The 16,202-nt window shown below is 40.7% G+C and overlaps 1 protein-coding gene across 1 annotated transcript in view; it reads left to right on the forward strand.

Moving 5' to 3' along the window:
• PRKG1 (protein kinase, cGMP-dependent, type I) overlaps nt 1–16,202 on the forward strand; it is a 514,986-nt gene that overhangs the window by 297,450 nt on the left and 201,334 nt on the right. The window contains exon 4 of the mRNA XM_009275074.2: nt 9,279–9,384. Coding sequence (XP_009273349.1) covers nt 9,279–9,384 — 106 coding nt within the window. The remainder of the gene's footprint in view (nt 1–9,278; nt 9,385–16,202) is intronic.

Raw genomic sequence — 16,202 nt, forward strand, 5'->3', positions numbered from 1 at the left:
CCACACTCTGTGGGCCTTAAATTAGTAAAAACACACAGGCTGGGGTTATTCCTGAACAATTCATTAGGAAACGTAGTCTTCTTTGAAACGTTGGGTGAAGGTGGTTGTTAATGCAGAAGGTTGGATTACTCGGTTCAGTCTTCTGGCAAGAAAAGTTCTGGGATCCTATGTAGTTTCTAATACAGATTATTGTACTTAGCACTGGCTGATAGATGTTGTCAGATTTTAAGTGTAAGGGTATTTTAAGTTGTAGGCCGTATGATGAGGAGTAACGATGAAATCCTCTCCATTGAAGTCAAACAGTGTTTGGCTTGAGGCTTTACAAGGGCCTCGGGGCTTGCACAAGTCGGCTAAACTCCAGTTGCTATTTCTTTATACATATTCATTCCTCTCCTGCTGTGATACAGGATTTTCACGGGGCGGGGGGGGGGGGGGGCGGGGGGGGGGGGGGGGCGGGGGGGGGGGGGGGCGGGGGGGGGGGGGGGGGCGGGGGGGGGGGGGGGGGGGGGGCGGGGGGGGGGGGGGGCGGGGGGGGGGGGGGGCGGGGGGGGGGGGGGGCGGGGGGGGGGGGGGGCGGGGGGGGGGGGGGGCGGGGGGGGGGGGGGGGGCGGGGGGGGGGGGGGGCGGGGGGGGGGGGGGGCGGGGGGGGGGGGGGGCGGGGGGGGGGGGGGGCGGGGGGGGGGGGGGGCGGGGGGGGGGGGGGGCGGGGGGGGGGGGGGGCGGGGGGGGGGGGGGGGGCGGGGGGGGGGGGGGGGGGCGGGGGGGGGGGGGGGGCGGGGGGGGGGGGGGGCGGGGGGGGGGGGGGGGGCGGGGGGGGGGGGGGGCGGGGGGGGGGGGGGGATCGCCCACAGCAAAAGAATCAAAGAGGCAAGACCTCCCTGGGGTTAGACACTGGGGGAGCTTGGCGTAGGACCAGCTCTTCCTTTGAATCACATGTATGAATGGTGGGGACAGCCAGTCCACAGCACAAATGGGAAAGGTCTCCCTTCGGTGTCCTTCAGACACCAAGTGCATCCCTTCCTTCAAAGAGTAATAACAGCATAACACGGGCAATGGGATGAATTGATCCTTTTTTTATTTCTATTTTAAATAGACCATTTTGTTGACTCCACAGAGCCCAATCACTTCAGTGGGAGAAGGAGTCACCCCACATTCTCCAGCATAACATACCAAAACCACAGTAAAACCAATAATGAATTCTGTTAATTATAACTAAATATCAATGGTGTTATTCTATTTACTGATTTCTTACTAACGATGAACGGAAGGTGTGGTCGTAATTTCCACTGAGTCATTCCTACAGTACACCTGCAGTGTTTCATTTTGTTCGCCCCAGTTTTTCCCGGATGTCTTAATCGCTAATGTTACCCCTAAAATTTGGTTCACTGACTTTTTAATACTAGAGGTGATTTTATTCTGGTGGAAAAGAGCAGATTTCATTAATAACCATTTCCATCAGTTTCTTTTCTTAGTCATATCTGATCTTATCCAGACATGTTTCATTCCTATGCAAAGTGTATACAGTTCCTTGGGATGTCTGGGGTCTTCATAGTTTACTGTAGTGAAAGCAGAGCTATCTGGAGAACTTTCATTGAGTCATGTCCTTCCTGCTTTGTTTCCTCCTCACATAACCTGAATATATTATGAGTCACCACTGAGACCAGTGCTTAAATAGCAGCCAAAACTAGTTCTTTAAAAAGTACTACAATTCTGAGACTTACCCATTGACCTGTTTTTGAATGTTTTATCCATTTAGTATGAAAAAATGCCCGGTTTTGTAAGTCTGCAGCAATCTTGATTCCAGAATGTGATTCAGGACCAGCTTGTACTTTGAGTACTATGAAAGTGCAAACAGTGCATAGTTTTCAAAAGAAAAGGGGTTTCTCTCTCATGCAAAGAGCAGATTATTTTACCTGTATCTACACCACGTGTAGGTGAGCATCCAGCATCACCTGCCAGGAAGCTTGGTAGATGTGTTAGAGGTGACATGCATGGGTACAGCATCCTCCTGTGACGTTTCTCACGATTGCTAGCTCTCTTTAATGACAAATAATCCCAGATACACATGCAAGAGCATCTCTTGCTTTAAACACTCGGGTGCAGTCGTGCCAGTGTTGAGTATTTCCTTGCCTCCCCTCCTCAGTGTTAGGCGCTGGTATGGGGTCTGGTGCCAAGGGAACCGGGTAGAGCATGGTGATAAGTGTGCCCTTTGCTGCAGTATCCATGGCAAAGCAGAGGCTTTTTTTTAGTGAAAGATCATGCAAATCCAAATAAGAAATTAATTTTATTTATGGCCTGAAAAGAGCTCGAGTATTGAAGCAGTTGTTGCCTTTGAACAGCAGTTACTCTCACTCCTCCACGTGAGCAACACAGCCCAGGAAATTCTGCACAATGGGGTTTTGTAAGGCATGTAATTCAGATGGTTTTGGTGACAAAATTCAAGTTAGTAAAGCTCAGGGGGGAGACGGGGGGGAAAAATGTGAAAGATCAAAGTAAAGATCAAAGTATGATGATAATTTCAGGCACTCACAAAAGTGCATATTTGACCTCTGCTTTAAAGACCATTATTAAATGGACAGTCTGCAAAGAGGTGGATGGAGATGATACAACCTCATCTTTTATCATGCACCTACACCACAGCACAGAATTGCCATCATTTGGGCAAAAAACTCTCTGTTTGTAGCCCAGCAGCACGAGAAGGACCACGGCTGGGGTGTCCTGCTGCCATCCAAAAATTCACTGCACAGTATGAAGCGCTGCCATAATGCCGGCATTGAGCATAATGCCACACTGAGTGCTGGACATCCGAGATCATCCTGCACTCCATCATTAGGATTACTATTAGGCCTGCTGGAAGTTTTTTTGCCTTTTTTTTTTCTTCTTAATTCTCCTTAATTGCCGTCCTGCTCTCTGTGTACCAGGAAAGCCACAGCTCTGGCCCAAGAATGCAAAAAAATATAATATTTTCTGCTGTTTCTGTGGGTATGTTTTCTTTTTTTATTGCTAAACATTATTTTTAACAAACTGTCCCAGTTTAGGAGCACATGGATATAAACTATACTGGGAGAAAAAGCATATTTAAATGTTTATCTGTCTCTGCTTGAATGCTGCATCTTTCCTTGGCCAAATGTAAAATTACTCCTTTGCACAATATGAAGTGGCAAAATCCCCCTGGGGAGTTACGGGAAAGGACCTCTTGAGAAAACGGGTAGCATCGGGATGAAGTCTTCATAGTACTGGTGACATCATTGTTAGAAACTTGAAACAGAAACATCTGAGAATAGAGAAATTCATTCTTGCTCCAGCTGTTAAATACATGCCCTCTGCATCGCTCCATGCCGTATCCCGAAATGGAGTCTGCCGGGAACTTGCTTATGATTCACAGTGTGTCTGGTGGGGTAAAATAATTCAGTGTGCTCCTTCTATGTAGTTAAATGTGCTTTTCATCATCATTTTATAAGATATACATGACGAAACACAAGTAACTGGAAATGACTCTGTTCTCCCCGATGGTAATTTGCACAGTAATCCCTGCAAAATCAAACCCAAGTGGGAGGATGCTTAAATTTGAGTGGAAATTTTATGTATCGTTGCTGCCAGAAAGACCCTAAGGACATGAACATGCCGCTGTTTCTTTGCCTGAGGCTTTCCTGGGCAGATAAACAAACAGTTATTTGAATAAAATAGCCTAAAAGCAAAAGCGAGGTGATGAATTCTGGCTACAGTGCAAGGCATTAAAAAGTTTCAGGTCCAATAACGCCGCCAGCAAGCGCCTGAGCTGGGGATGATTCACTCGGTGATCCTTGAAAAACTTGGAAAGGCTTCACTGAGCACATAAAAACTTGGAAAGATGCTAAGGGATTGCAGGGCCATACGAGTATTGCATTTAATTTTGAAATAATACACCTATCTGGACACTATTCTGGTGGTTGCTCTGATTTTAAGGATTTAAAGCATCTTTTAATGTTTTACTGATAAACTTTGCTGCAGTGGCTGTCGTTAAAAGGACATTTTGTGATTGATCTGGCTTTGCAAAATGGCAACCTGTGCTTAAAGTCTGTGTTGGGAAGACAGTTTTCCAATAGTGCTATGCAAAACGATGCTTTATTTTCAGGTGCATCTTAGCAGCTGCACCTGAAGGACTTCCCCAGCTATATTAACATATAATGTATAATATTATATAACACATATAAATAATACTTATGTTGCTTTTTTGTAAATACTTTTTTCACTTAAAACTTTGCAGTTTCTCCCTTATTTCACTGCCTTTGCATGTGATACAGAGAAAAGGAGTAGCTTGGATCTGAGCCCAAAGTTCAGGATTTTCTGCTGCTGGGTCCACAAGAAGAAAAGAAGCAAAAGAGCAAAAGCTTTGTCCTTCAGCAGGCTGGGGACTTGACGACAAGTATTAAAAATTAAGAGAATTAAGCCTTGGAGAAGATCAATAATGCATAGTCCCTATTATTTAATGCATCACCCTGAAATTGTGCCCTGCCTTGGACAGGCACTCAGAGAGGGTCTAAGCCACTGAATCCATCAGGTTTGTGCTGCATCATGAAGGATATGCACATATGATCCTTTGCAACCAGAGAAAATACCTTTATCTTGCCTTACTTTATGTTCAGAGACCTCCTGGCACACGAGTGAGCCAGCGGACGTGGATAAACCAGACAGGACATACCCCAAGCTTTGGGCTGTGTTGGGGACTGTATATCCCTGGGAATGTACTTTCACCCATTTAAAATGGGATATATTTTCATAGGTTGCCCAGGTAGATGAATAGGAAGAAAACTTCTTTTTGGAAAAATTTCTTTTTGGAAAAGAAGTTTGAAATTGTTTATTGCATTTGTTTATTTGCTTAAATCAGTGATTTTGGTGTAGAGAGGTGTCCAACTCATATACTGAAATGATTGATTTAAATAATTTCAGTCAACTTGTTATCAGAAATTAAATATTGACCACGATGAACACTTCAAATTTAAACTTTAATGATAATATCTCCACCCCTGTCCAGTTTTGACCCATGAAATCCTGATTCTTTTGCTTCGGCTCTCACTGCTCTTCCCTGTTTATCCAGGAGCATTTTGCTTTGGTTTCAGCCCTTGCACCGACTCACTTTCATCTGGAGTTTCAGATTCAGATGAATCCATTTTTGAAGGAAAATCTTACTAGAAAGCATAAGAAGTTGTGCCTTTGCTGAGGTTAATTTAACCACTCTGTGCTTTAACTGTGTTTTTTTAATTATCTAGTGCCTTTGTTAGGAGCTTGCACCAAATCCTCATTTTGATGGGATTGCTCATCTCTAACATGCAATTAAAATATTCTGCAATGACTGCAGAATGCCCAGCATCGTCTGAGACACTCACCTGGAAAACTATATCATATAATCAATCCATTTAGAGGTCCCAGTCCTGGGCATCCCTATTTTTATCCGTACCTCAGAGTGAAGGAGGAGTGTATATGACAATATATATTTTATAATATATCTTAGTTTGTGAGCATGCATATTGTTGCCTTATAGTGTTGCTACTTTTTTTGTGTGCCAGACAAAATCTTGGTGGCTTCTAGGATGATTGGTGATTGCATTATGTGCTGTTACAACGATAAAATGAAATCCCAGCTATAACATTTTATTACGAAAAAGTGTAAAAGAGGCAATAAACTTTAATTGTAGTATAACTCCAGTTACCTGCTTTGATTGCAGTATAATATTTTATATTATTGAGTAGTCTTAGGGAACTCCCGTTATAGATATATGTACACACATCTGTTTTCATAATGTTATTTATCATGTTCCTTTATGGTTGTAGTTTTTGCAGTCAGAGAATAAGATATTCTCCTGAAACCATGCTTCACAGAAAATTTTACCTCCAGCATCCAGCACACGCTCTTTGCAGAGGGACGGACAAGAAAATCTCTGTGTCGCTTCTGTCTGTATCTGTTATGACTCAGTTATTCATGGTGGAATTGACTTTGTGGTATACATCCCATATACATATTTTTCATCTCGGGGCACTCATAAATATCTCTCTTTGAAGTTAATATCGTCAAATCTTACAGAATTCATACTGTTCCTTCAGTAACCCTCTAACATATTTACACAAGATTTTAAGTGTAACAGGAGATGATTCTCACACCTGATTATAAGGGTCTTATTGACATTCAAAGCTCTACTGTGATTAGCCATTATTAAAACATCTGTTTATCATTAGGCAGGATAAATGTGAATATAAAGTATGAGTAGTGATTATAATTAGCAGTGCAGAAGTGCATTGTCCACACTTAATTTTTCCTGAGCTGCATGGTCCTTGTTAGTACAGTTAGCTAGTATACAGCTGTATGTATAATTGGGGGATATATTAAAAAAAATGTATATTATATAGTTATATATACTATATATAAAATTATAAATAATTATATCTATGTGTGTATATATGTAATTTGATATATATATATTCATATATAGAAATATAGTTGTATGTATATATAACTTGGGTTACTAGGGGTTACCTTCAGGGGAATGTGACTTGTTCCAGGCTTGTTAAGTAAGCCTCTGGTCCTGTGCTCCCATGAAGTTTGCCAGCTGCGGAGATTTGTTTTAACAGAACAATTTCTAGCAGCAATAAATGGATCTTCATTTTGCTCGAGAGGTACTAAATTACATTTGTCATTTACTTAAGTGCATTAAGAGACTGAGTGAGAGCCTAGCTAGCACAGGCCATGCAGCAATGACTCTTTCTGGTCTTTGGGGAATCAAATATGATGTAGTGCTTCGTAAAGCATCTGTGGATCAGAGGAGAATGAGTAAGTGTTTGCCACTTATCTGGCTCTGTGGCACCTGTGTGGACCTCAGAGATAGATTGTATCTTTGCAGCTATATCTGAATCCCTTGCAGGAAGGAAAATCCTCTGAGTACCTTCATTGTTCACTATATACATGAAAAATAAGAGTTAGCTGATTGCCATCAGTCACTGATTTAAGGCATAATAACTTATAGCCCATAAATGCGTCTGATGGGCCAAGGATGGGGACTGTGCCATTTAGAGGCCGTGCTCTTACATGCTGTGACGGACTCCAACAGGAATTTGGTCCCAGGTGCCTATTGAACGTGTCCATTAAGGACCAGCTGGCCAGGATTGAGACGGGATGAAACCTTTTATTTTTAAGAGCTACTTGTTTGCATAAGATGATGAACCCATTAAAATACATTGGGAAGCAGGAGTAGATAAAATTATTTATGGGAAGGATGCCTTGCCTTTCAGAATTACATGAGACAATAGAAAAAGCGGTGAATTTAAGTATTTGCTGTCTTCTGACCTTACTCAACTAGTGGTGTCAGCTTAACAGTCATGCCTTTGCTATGAAGACTGTATGAAACAAATACAGGTGAAAACTTGAATTTTACCCTAAAGAATGGCTGTATTTGGAAAAAATATTTCTGATAAATGAATAAGGTGTGTTCATTGTACATGTTCATAATAGGGCACTGGGATGGGATTGCATATTTTAGTCCAAACAAAAAAAATTATAAACTCTTACTTCATTCATTATTTTCACGTTCACTACATCTTTTTTTAAAATATTCAGTTATTGGTGTTTTTGCCAGTCATGACCAAGCAAGTCACCTTTTTGCCTTGTGTGATAATCATACATTACACTGAATAAAAAACATCCTAAAATCACCAGACTGGCTGAAATCCCCTACATTTTTTCATTTCTGATAGAAAGCACCTAGTAAATTAGGTAATGTTTTCCTGCTCTCACTGAATTTCAGGGATTTTACTGAATTTTTAGTGACTTGATAGCAACCCTCGTCATCATCAGACAGTACAGCAGGAGACCATCCTTTTCAGTGAGTCCCCCACCACACACTCTGTTGAATAATATTCATTTGTTCCTCTAGGATAGAGCTCATCTAAAAATCAATTAAAACCCCTATTTTGCAGAAGACAGTAAAAAACCAGAAAAATAGAGATCCCATTCATATTAGTTGTCTCTTCCACTCTGAAGAAAGTGAAAGACTAATTTTTTTTAACAGAAATCTCTCATACTAAAGCTATAGGTCATTCTTTCCCATCAGTTTGATTATAAAACTAAAAACACTTCTCAAAAAGGAGTTTCTGTCTTGAAAATGAGAAGAGGCTTTAAATGATGTGATGCATTCACTTAGTTCTGCAATGCAATTTGAGAAGAAAAATTTGAATTTGCACTTTGAAGGTTTTACATCCTGCAAATGCAGCTAGGGATAAAAACTAATTAACCAGGGTGTTTGTGAACTAAAGGACCAGCAAATAAAAGCAAAGTCGTTTCTCGGATTTTTATTTGTGAGAAAATTTGTAAATATTTTGTTGAAAGTCATTTTGCTCATTTCTGTTTCCTGTAGTGAAATGGGATATGGGGATGAAATTTATTGCAATTACTCTCTGAAAAAAAAAATTATACAAGTGCCAAGGTCTTTAGAGTAGTTTTGTTTAATTAAACTGTTTCTCTAAGGAGAAACTCTTATTATAAACGGTATGTATGGAAGCAATGCAAATGTGTAAGCCACATCTGAGATGAAAATCTGGACCATTTGGGGTTCTGCACATCCAATTCACATGATCCAGTTTTCTTTGAGCATCTGTACTTTATGCACTGGTAATCTGTTATGCTTGTTTTTACAACGGGACTTTGCTTCTGAAGTATATGATGTAGCATATGGTGTGTAACATTGAAGTGTTGGAATTTATCAGAGACCTGAAAACTAAAGTTGGAAAAAAATTATTCAAAACCTCCAGAATCAGGAGGTGTTCAATTATTAGGATATAACAGGACTTGGTTCTGGAAAATCTCTCGAGGTCAAGGAGAAATTTGTCATCTACTTTGGGAGTAGGATGAAACCTTAATGAATTTTGCTGTCTCGGAAACAAGATAATGCGCTAAAAATTTCTCCAAATCACTCAGTGTCATAGGCAATGATGTATCCCAGGTTATGGTGAACTGACCCCCTATTTCTTGCTTGCTTTCAGCCTGCATTGATTTCTTCTCGTCTCACAGTTGCTTTTAGGCGATCTTTCCAAAAGCCCATGTACTACAGCTAAAATTTCAGATATTTGGGATCATTTCAGTGCATGCTTAGTCCATTGACCAGCAGATGAGTTTTATGTTACTGTTTTGAAGTGTGTATCCATTTTCATGCTTTCTCATGAATGAATTTGTTTTCCTCCGCAGTTCACAACAGATTTTTCAAATTTTAACATTTTGCTAATTACATTTTCCCCTTGTCTTGTTTTTTCCAGCTCTCGTAAATGTGAAACTTTGGGCTATTGATCGGCAATGTTTTCAAACAATAATGATGAGGACAGGCCTCATCAAGCATACTGAGTATATGGAATTTTTAAAAAGGTATGACACTTGTTTACTTTATCAAAAAATACAGTGAATCTGCCGTCCTCATCTTTTGGCTTTTTTTGTGAATGCAGTATTTGATTTGTTTCCTTCTCATCTCTTTTTTTTTTAATTTACTTTTTAACCATCTGTAAGCCATATCCTCCAGCCCCAGGAGGAGTCTTGCCACGGTTTACTTTTGTTCCCATTGGGAATTATTCATTGGCAAAAAGTCACGCAGCTGAGGTGTAAGAGAAAAAGCTTTAATATGAGTCATTTGAAGCGTACCTTATTGAAGAAAATACCCATGAGAAAAAACCCCACCCTCACTAGGGAAAAACCTGATTCATAAACTGCTTGTAGAAGCAAGTCCATTCAAAGTGTGTTCTTGTGCTTCTAGAGGCAAATGGCAAGCTTCTAGAGAAGCAAAAGCTGTAGGTTGCGATAAAATATGGGTTAGAGAAGTAACAAGAAAGACATAAAGCCAAGTCTCTCACTCCTTAAATTTGACTCTCTCAAACTTTCCTTTGGTTTGTGCTACCATCTCGAACTAGAACCAATCCTCCTTACTGAAGCAATGCCTAATATCCCAATAATTCAAGTGTGTCACAGCGGTGAAGAACAGGCTATGTTTCATGTCAGCAAAATAATCCCAACTAGAAGCATAATGTCACCGAATCCTAGAGAAAAAAATTGCCCAAGTCAATGTGATGCTGTAAGTAATCCCATCGTTACAAAGGCCTCACTACACCAGGCTTGTCTCAGGTCAAAACATTCCCTGCTGCATCATTTTGCCCCTGAACTGACACCCCTTCATTGTACAGAAGCGGTGCGAGGGGTAAAACTATGCCCGAGAGATGATTTCTCTTGATGGTGGATGGGGATGTGCACAAAATCCTTCAGATTTGTGCTCCTTTTCCCCCACCTCTCACCAGGGGGAAGCTGTACTTGATTTCTTTTGTTTTTATTTTTGATTCAGCTAGGTTTCAATATATGAAAATGTTTTAGAAATGATTGCTTCATTTCCAGAAGTTGTTTTTTTTTTTTCCAAAGAGAGGTTTTCGGGGAAATGCACTGTTGTAGGATCTAGAAGATCTTACGGTTCGCAAACTAGTGACCTGAATAATGATACACCCCCTTAAAAAGGATGTTTTGGATGAGAAATTAATCCCACGCAACCATATCAGATGACGGGTAACAGGTCTCCCTAATGTGGGCATACTAAATTTTACCATGCCATGTCACGTGCTTGATTTAGTTTTGTTTCTGACCTGCTTTTTTAAGTGTTTTCAAACTTAAGGTTGTTAAAATTAGAAAAACAGACACGGTACATTGACTTGGGTGTTCAGTAAAGTAAACTCGAGGGGTAGCCTGTGTTCATTCAACTTTAAATTAGTTTTTCTCCAATTACCATTGTATGAAAAAGGGACTTAGGGGAAAAACAAAATTATTGTTTGATATGTATCATATATAATAATGTAATGTATATGTATAGTAAAATATAAATATATATATATAACTAAATCTCTGTGATGATATTGTCAGGGAGTCACAAAATTGGGCTGTCCCACAGGGTGACCACAGTCCTGTGATCTGCAGGCATGGCTTTAGCGGTAGGGCAGGGCAAGTGGAGCCAGGAAGGTGATACCCTGGACACGAGTGTGGCTGTACCGCAGCTCAGCCAGGACCATGGGTGAGGAATTACTCGAACCTCAGGCACCATTAGCCACTTAGATATGGGAGCAAAGAACTGCCCAACTCATTAGACTGGTTCTTGGCTAGGTTGACATCCCACCTCCTGGCCTCTCCTTGTGGCCAGGAGTTTCACCTGTGGTGATTTTCAGTCATGAATAGAAAGAATAATAAAATAATGAAGCTAAAATAATTGGCCGGCAGCATGGCCTCTGATGAGGACAAAGTGTTTTCCTAGAGAGGACCAGGAGCTCCATGGAGATGTTCCGCTGCTCAGAGATGGCATGAAATTGTAGTCATCAAAGTCTAGCTTTTTCCAGGTGCCTCAGTTTATGGTTATTAACAACCAACCTCGGGAGAGAGAACAAAACCTGTTGCCATACTGAAAGTGTTTAAAACATCATAAATTCAAACATTAACAAGCGTTGGCCTTTCTTCTGTGCTGGTGAATGAAACCAAAAAATGAATATAAGATCAGTTCTGGGGGTTAGAGGCTCTGGCTCTCTTTCAAAGCACAAACTATGCACACATTAAGCTCTTAAGCTTTGAGCTTTAATGGAGATTTTCTAGAAGATTGTTAAGATTAATTTGGATGCAGGTTCCACAGAGCCTGCCCAGCTTTCATTTTAAAGCAAATAGTGTGAGGAAGAAACTGAGAAGCGTTTTCCCACACTGTGTCTGAGCTTCTTGGACAGAGCCTATTACAGTGTGTCAAGCCGCGTATTAATGCTCGTTAGAAAGGCCTAAAGCAAGCAAATATTGTTTTCTTTAAATCTTACAGTGTGAATTTAGGAAAAGATTTCTTCCTACGCAACAACTGTAGCATGGGGCAGATAGCTGTAGGAAGGTCATTACGAAATGATATCTACCCATCTTGTCTTCCAGTTGGGCTCTGTGCATCAATAGCTGTCTCAAGCTCAACTTAAATTCCATTTATTACATTAAATGCTCATTTTTAAGCATGCTTTCCTTCTAAATTGTTCTAAGGAAAAAATAGGTTAAATCTTGAAAACAAGGAGTATGTCAATTGTTGACCTTATTCTTTGTTCTTTTTTTTTCTTTCTATATTAATAAGTGAATGAAAATGCTCTTGTTAAGAAATCAAATGGAATAGAAACAAAGGTTTAAATGGCACCTATTCACAGAAAAGTCAGTGGGGTTGGACAGCGTTATTTTCTGCTGATATTGGTCTAAAAAAGTTACCCTTTCTAATCTTGTCGTTAGTCACAATAATGTAATGGTCATTGTCTTCAATAACATATTTTCACCTATGAAAAAAATACAATAGAAATTAAGCTTCTGGGGGTGGAATAAGACTATTCATATATTCTCATTTATCTTGCTGAAAATAAATGCAGTCTGAGCACTGGTATCACCAGGGCTCCTTGTAGTCATTGTACGAAATATTAACCCAGAACCAATGTTGTGGTTTTGCTGTGTTTTTCCACAGAAGGAACATATTGATGACACAGGTCAGCTACTGTTTTCTTAGTTTCACCCTTTTATGTCCAGAGTATGTATAGTCCAGTCCTTTCTTCTGAATGGCATAAGAAAACCATAAAAAGTACATTTCCTGGTTAAGAAATCCAGGTCTACCTTCCAAATGGGCCCTGAGCCAGAAGGCTGTCTCCTGGTTTGCTCAAGGAGTAGTAGTACATAGTTTTCATGGGCTTATAAAACTTGAGATAACTCTTCTGACTTATATAAATCAACCGCAGTATACTGGAGTAAGTAGCAAGTGAACATCCTCTTTGTCGTAGTATTTATGAGGAACCGGTCTGTGTATCCCTTTCTGCTGCTTATAAAGTCAACGGATGATCCTTGAAGTGATCAAAAGATGGCCTAATTCCCTAGCAGCACCTGCTTCAAGTAAGGGATGGAAAATCCAGACTATTTTTTGATTCCTGTGTGTATGCTGAATGAAAAATCATAACAATGATTCCCTTTGAAACACAAATTTTCAGTAGCTCATTATGTGGCTAAATCAATGCTAGATCAAGCTCGTTTGTAGTGCAGCTAACAATAAAAAGTTAAAATATAATATTGTGCTGTAGATTTAGTTACTCCTTATGGTATAGATTTTTTTGCTGAACAGTTCTTTAGTTTTTACCCAACCTAGTGCTTTCTGTAGAACATCGAATATATTTGCCCTTATACAAGCAAGAAGGAGCATCATTCTGCAGTTGAGGTTACAGCTGTGCTAAAATCGACTGTACATCTCACTGCAGTGTTCATTGTTATAACGTTAGAATGATTTCCTTCTCAAGCCTGTACTAAAAATAATTCAATTTAAGCAAGATCAGAATATTTCAGTTAAGGAAACAGCTATTTATAAAATAATTTATACATAAAACAAATGTCCAGGAAATAAAAGATGGGAAAAAGCCTTATCTTATGGCAAGTGTATTAATTTCCTGCAAAATCATAAAAGTTTTAAGGAGGGGTACAAATATCCACTCTTCAAAAAGACCAGAATGCATTGGAGGAGTAAATATTGTGGCATTTTTACAAAAAACTTCCTAAATGTTCCATAAAAAGAGGCCTCAAGTTCTGGTCCACTATGTAAACTCTGATTCATCCAAGACTCTGCAACAGATCAGGAGAACAAATGATGGATACTCTGTGTCGCCTTGGAGGCAGGATCTAGCTTTAGAAGTGGAAACTTAAAGGAAGTTCACACATACACACACAATCTTGAATCTTATAAATAAAAATTCAGTAGTGCTAATAGAAAGAAAATTAAAGTATCTTGTTAGCCCAAGCTTTTAACTTAGTGTAAAAAACTTTCATCTGGCTGAAGAAATGACCACTCCTCAGCCTTTAACATTTTGTCGTAGTGCTCTGGCTTGATCTTGAGTCTCGTTGACAGTTTTATCCGACTCCAAATTGGCTTAAGTGGGAAGTTTTGATCTGGGCAGACATGGCAGAAATGAGCTGGTTATGTCTAAGAAATGGAAGTTTATGCGCTTGTGGCTTATCTGTGTAGGGAGTTAGGCTGGTAAAGTTTTTTGTGTGTAGCCACATATTTAATTGTGGCGACACGTACTGAAATTGGTCAATGTGAGTAGCGTAATGATTTTAGAGTGAAGGTTTGCATTTCATGCAAGTCGTTTGTCAGTGAGAGGAAAGCAAATACAAAAATATGTGAAGCTTTATTAAATGACTGTGTCTTTGAAAGATTGCCTGCAGTTTCCCATGAAATGTTTCCTGAAGTGCATCTTAGGGTGAAATTATACTGGGTAGAAGTGGGAGAGAAATTAAGAGAGTGAGGCAAAGGGAGGAGAGACTTTGGAAAAAGAGAGTTGGAGATCGATGGTGAGTTGGTGAAGTATATACATTAAGATTGTTTCAGCTGACTAAATCTGCAAAACGGGTTTTGGCTTAAAGACGACAACTTTTGTGGAGCATTGGAACGTACACAAAGTGAACAGAGGGGACAACAGAGAAAGAGGAAAAGGGAAATTATTTCTATAAGGCAAATAAATGCATCTATTCTTAATGCAAAGCTAAATATAAGAACAGATGTACTGGTTCAAACCAGGAGCCCATCTAGACCAGCGTCTTTTTCATCCCAAGATGTTGCTCAGGGCCAAAATGGAGAGGACTGTCCCCAATAGGATGGGTGTGCAGTCCAAGACTTTGAAGGCCAAGAGCGTCATCTTGAAGGGTGTTCACAACCACAAGATCTGGCCATCACCCACCTTTAGGATGTCCAAATTTCCAAAGACAGTCCAAGGAGTGTCTCTAGGGGGAACAAGCTGGGCTGTTACAACATGATCAGGTTCCGTCTGACCTCAGAGGCAACCAAGAATTCTGTCAAGTTACCCTGCTTTTACTTTCACTGTTGCTGTCCAGGCTGACGAACACCAGATCAAACATACAATCTATGAACCGTGCTATTGATACAGTGACAAGAAAGCTTATGTCAATTATGATCTGCTGGATGGAGCCAGGAAGGCTGGAAACATCCAAACAGCATCTCCCAAGAGCTGTAGAGGGGATGACAAAACTTGAAAATCAGCTCACCTTCCTCTACTGTGCCCCATACTGACCATAATAAGAAGCCCAGGAAAGAGTAAAACCAGGGAGAGGTAATAGATACATAATTTGACTGCTTTGCAGCTGAGCTGGCTTTCTGACTCCTTTCTGTGGAAAGCTCTGAATCGTTTCTTTCTTCTGAAGCATTCACACATGACATTTTTCAGCTCTCTCTTTCCTGTTAACATAACTCAATCAAGGCGGATCGTATGCCACCCACAATTTTACTCCAATTTGCAGAGCTGTCAAGTAGTATCTTCCTTTCTCTCTGAAGATGCACTGTTCCTTCTATCGCCTCATGCTGTGTGAACCCCACAGGTCTGCTAAGAGAGGGAAGATTGAATGACTGATCTGCATTACAGCACATCTATTACGTGGCAATTTTAGCTGGAAAGCAGACTCTCTGAAGGTCGTGTTAAACTTATCGTGCCATGAGGAGCCACACTGAGTTATACCTGGAGCTTTAGTGGGGAAGGCTAAAATGACTTGAGAGGGTTTGCAAGACTGAAACTTCAGTCTTCTAAAGTCTGGTTAGGTAAATCATGTGTTAAATCATCTGCATTTTGGTTAGATAAATCATGTGTTACAGCTAGTGTTGGGGAAAAGAGACATTTTAGAAGGCCACACATACCACCACTAGCTTTGTGTTTCTTAGCTTGGATTTCTCACTGTTAACGACAGACTGGAGTGCACAGAGAGCCACATCCCAGGCTGTAATTCATGCAAACTGCCACAAATCCATGTGTGTGTCAACAGGGTGCAGCTAATGAGCTGCCAAGGATCACCGAGCCCCCCCAGGTAAAAGCAAGAGGGAGCAACGGTGGGTTGGAGACGGGTGGTCGGCTGAGGTGGACACGACTGGGAAGAGCGTTAATGAGTTACCACAGCAGGGGAGGACAGTGGCAGCCTCCGGGATGCAAACCAGAGAGTAAATAAGACGTCAGGAAGCAAACTAGAGGTGGCCTAAAGGTAGAAAGAAGGAAAACAGCATTCTCCTAGAAAAGCTGGCAGCTCACGGCTTAGACAGGTGTACTCTGTGCTGGGTAAAAAACTGGCTGGACGGCCGGGCCCAGAGAGTTGTGGTGAATGGAGTTACATCCAGTTGG

This window comes from Aptenodytes forsteri, unplaced genomic scaffold (assembly GCF_000699145.1).
Source record: "Aptenodytes forsteri isolate BGI_AS27 unplaced genomic scaffold, ASM69914v1 Scaffold320, whole genome shotgun sequence".
Classification (NCBI taxonomy): Eukaryota; Metazoa; Chordata; class Aves; order Sphenisciformes; family Spheniscidae; genus Aptenodytes; species Aptenodytes forsteri.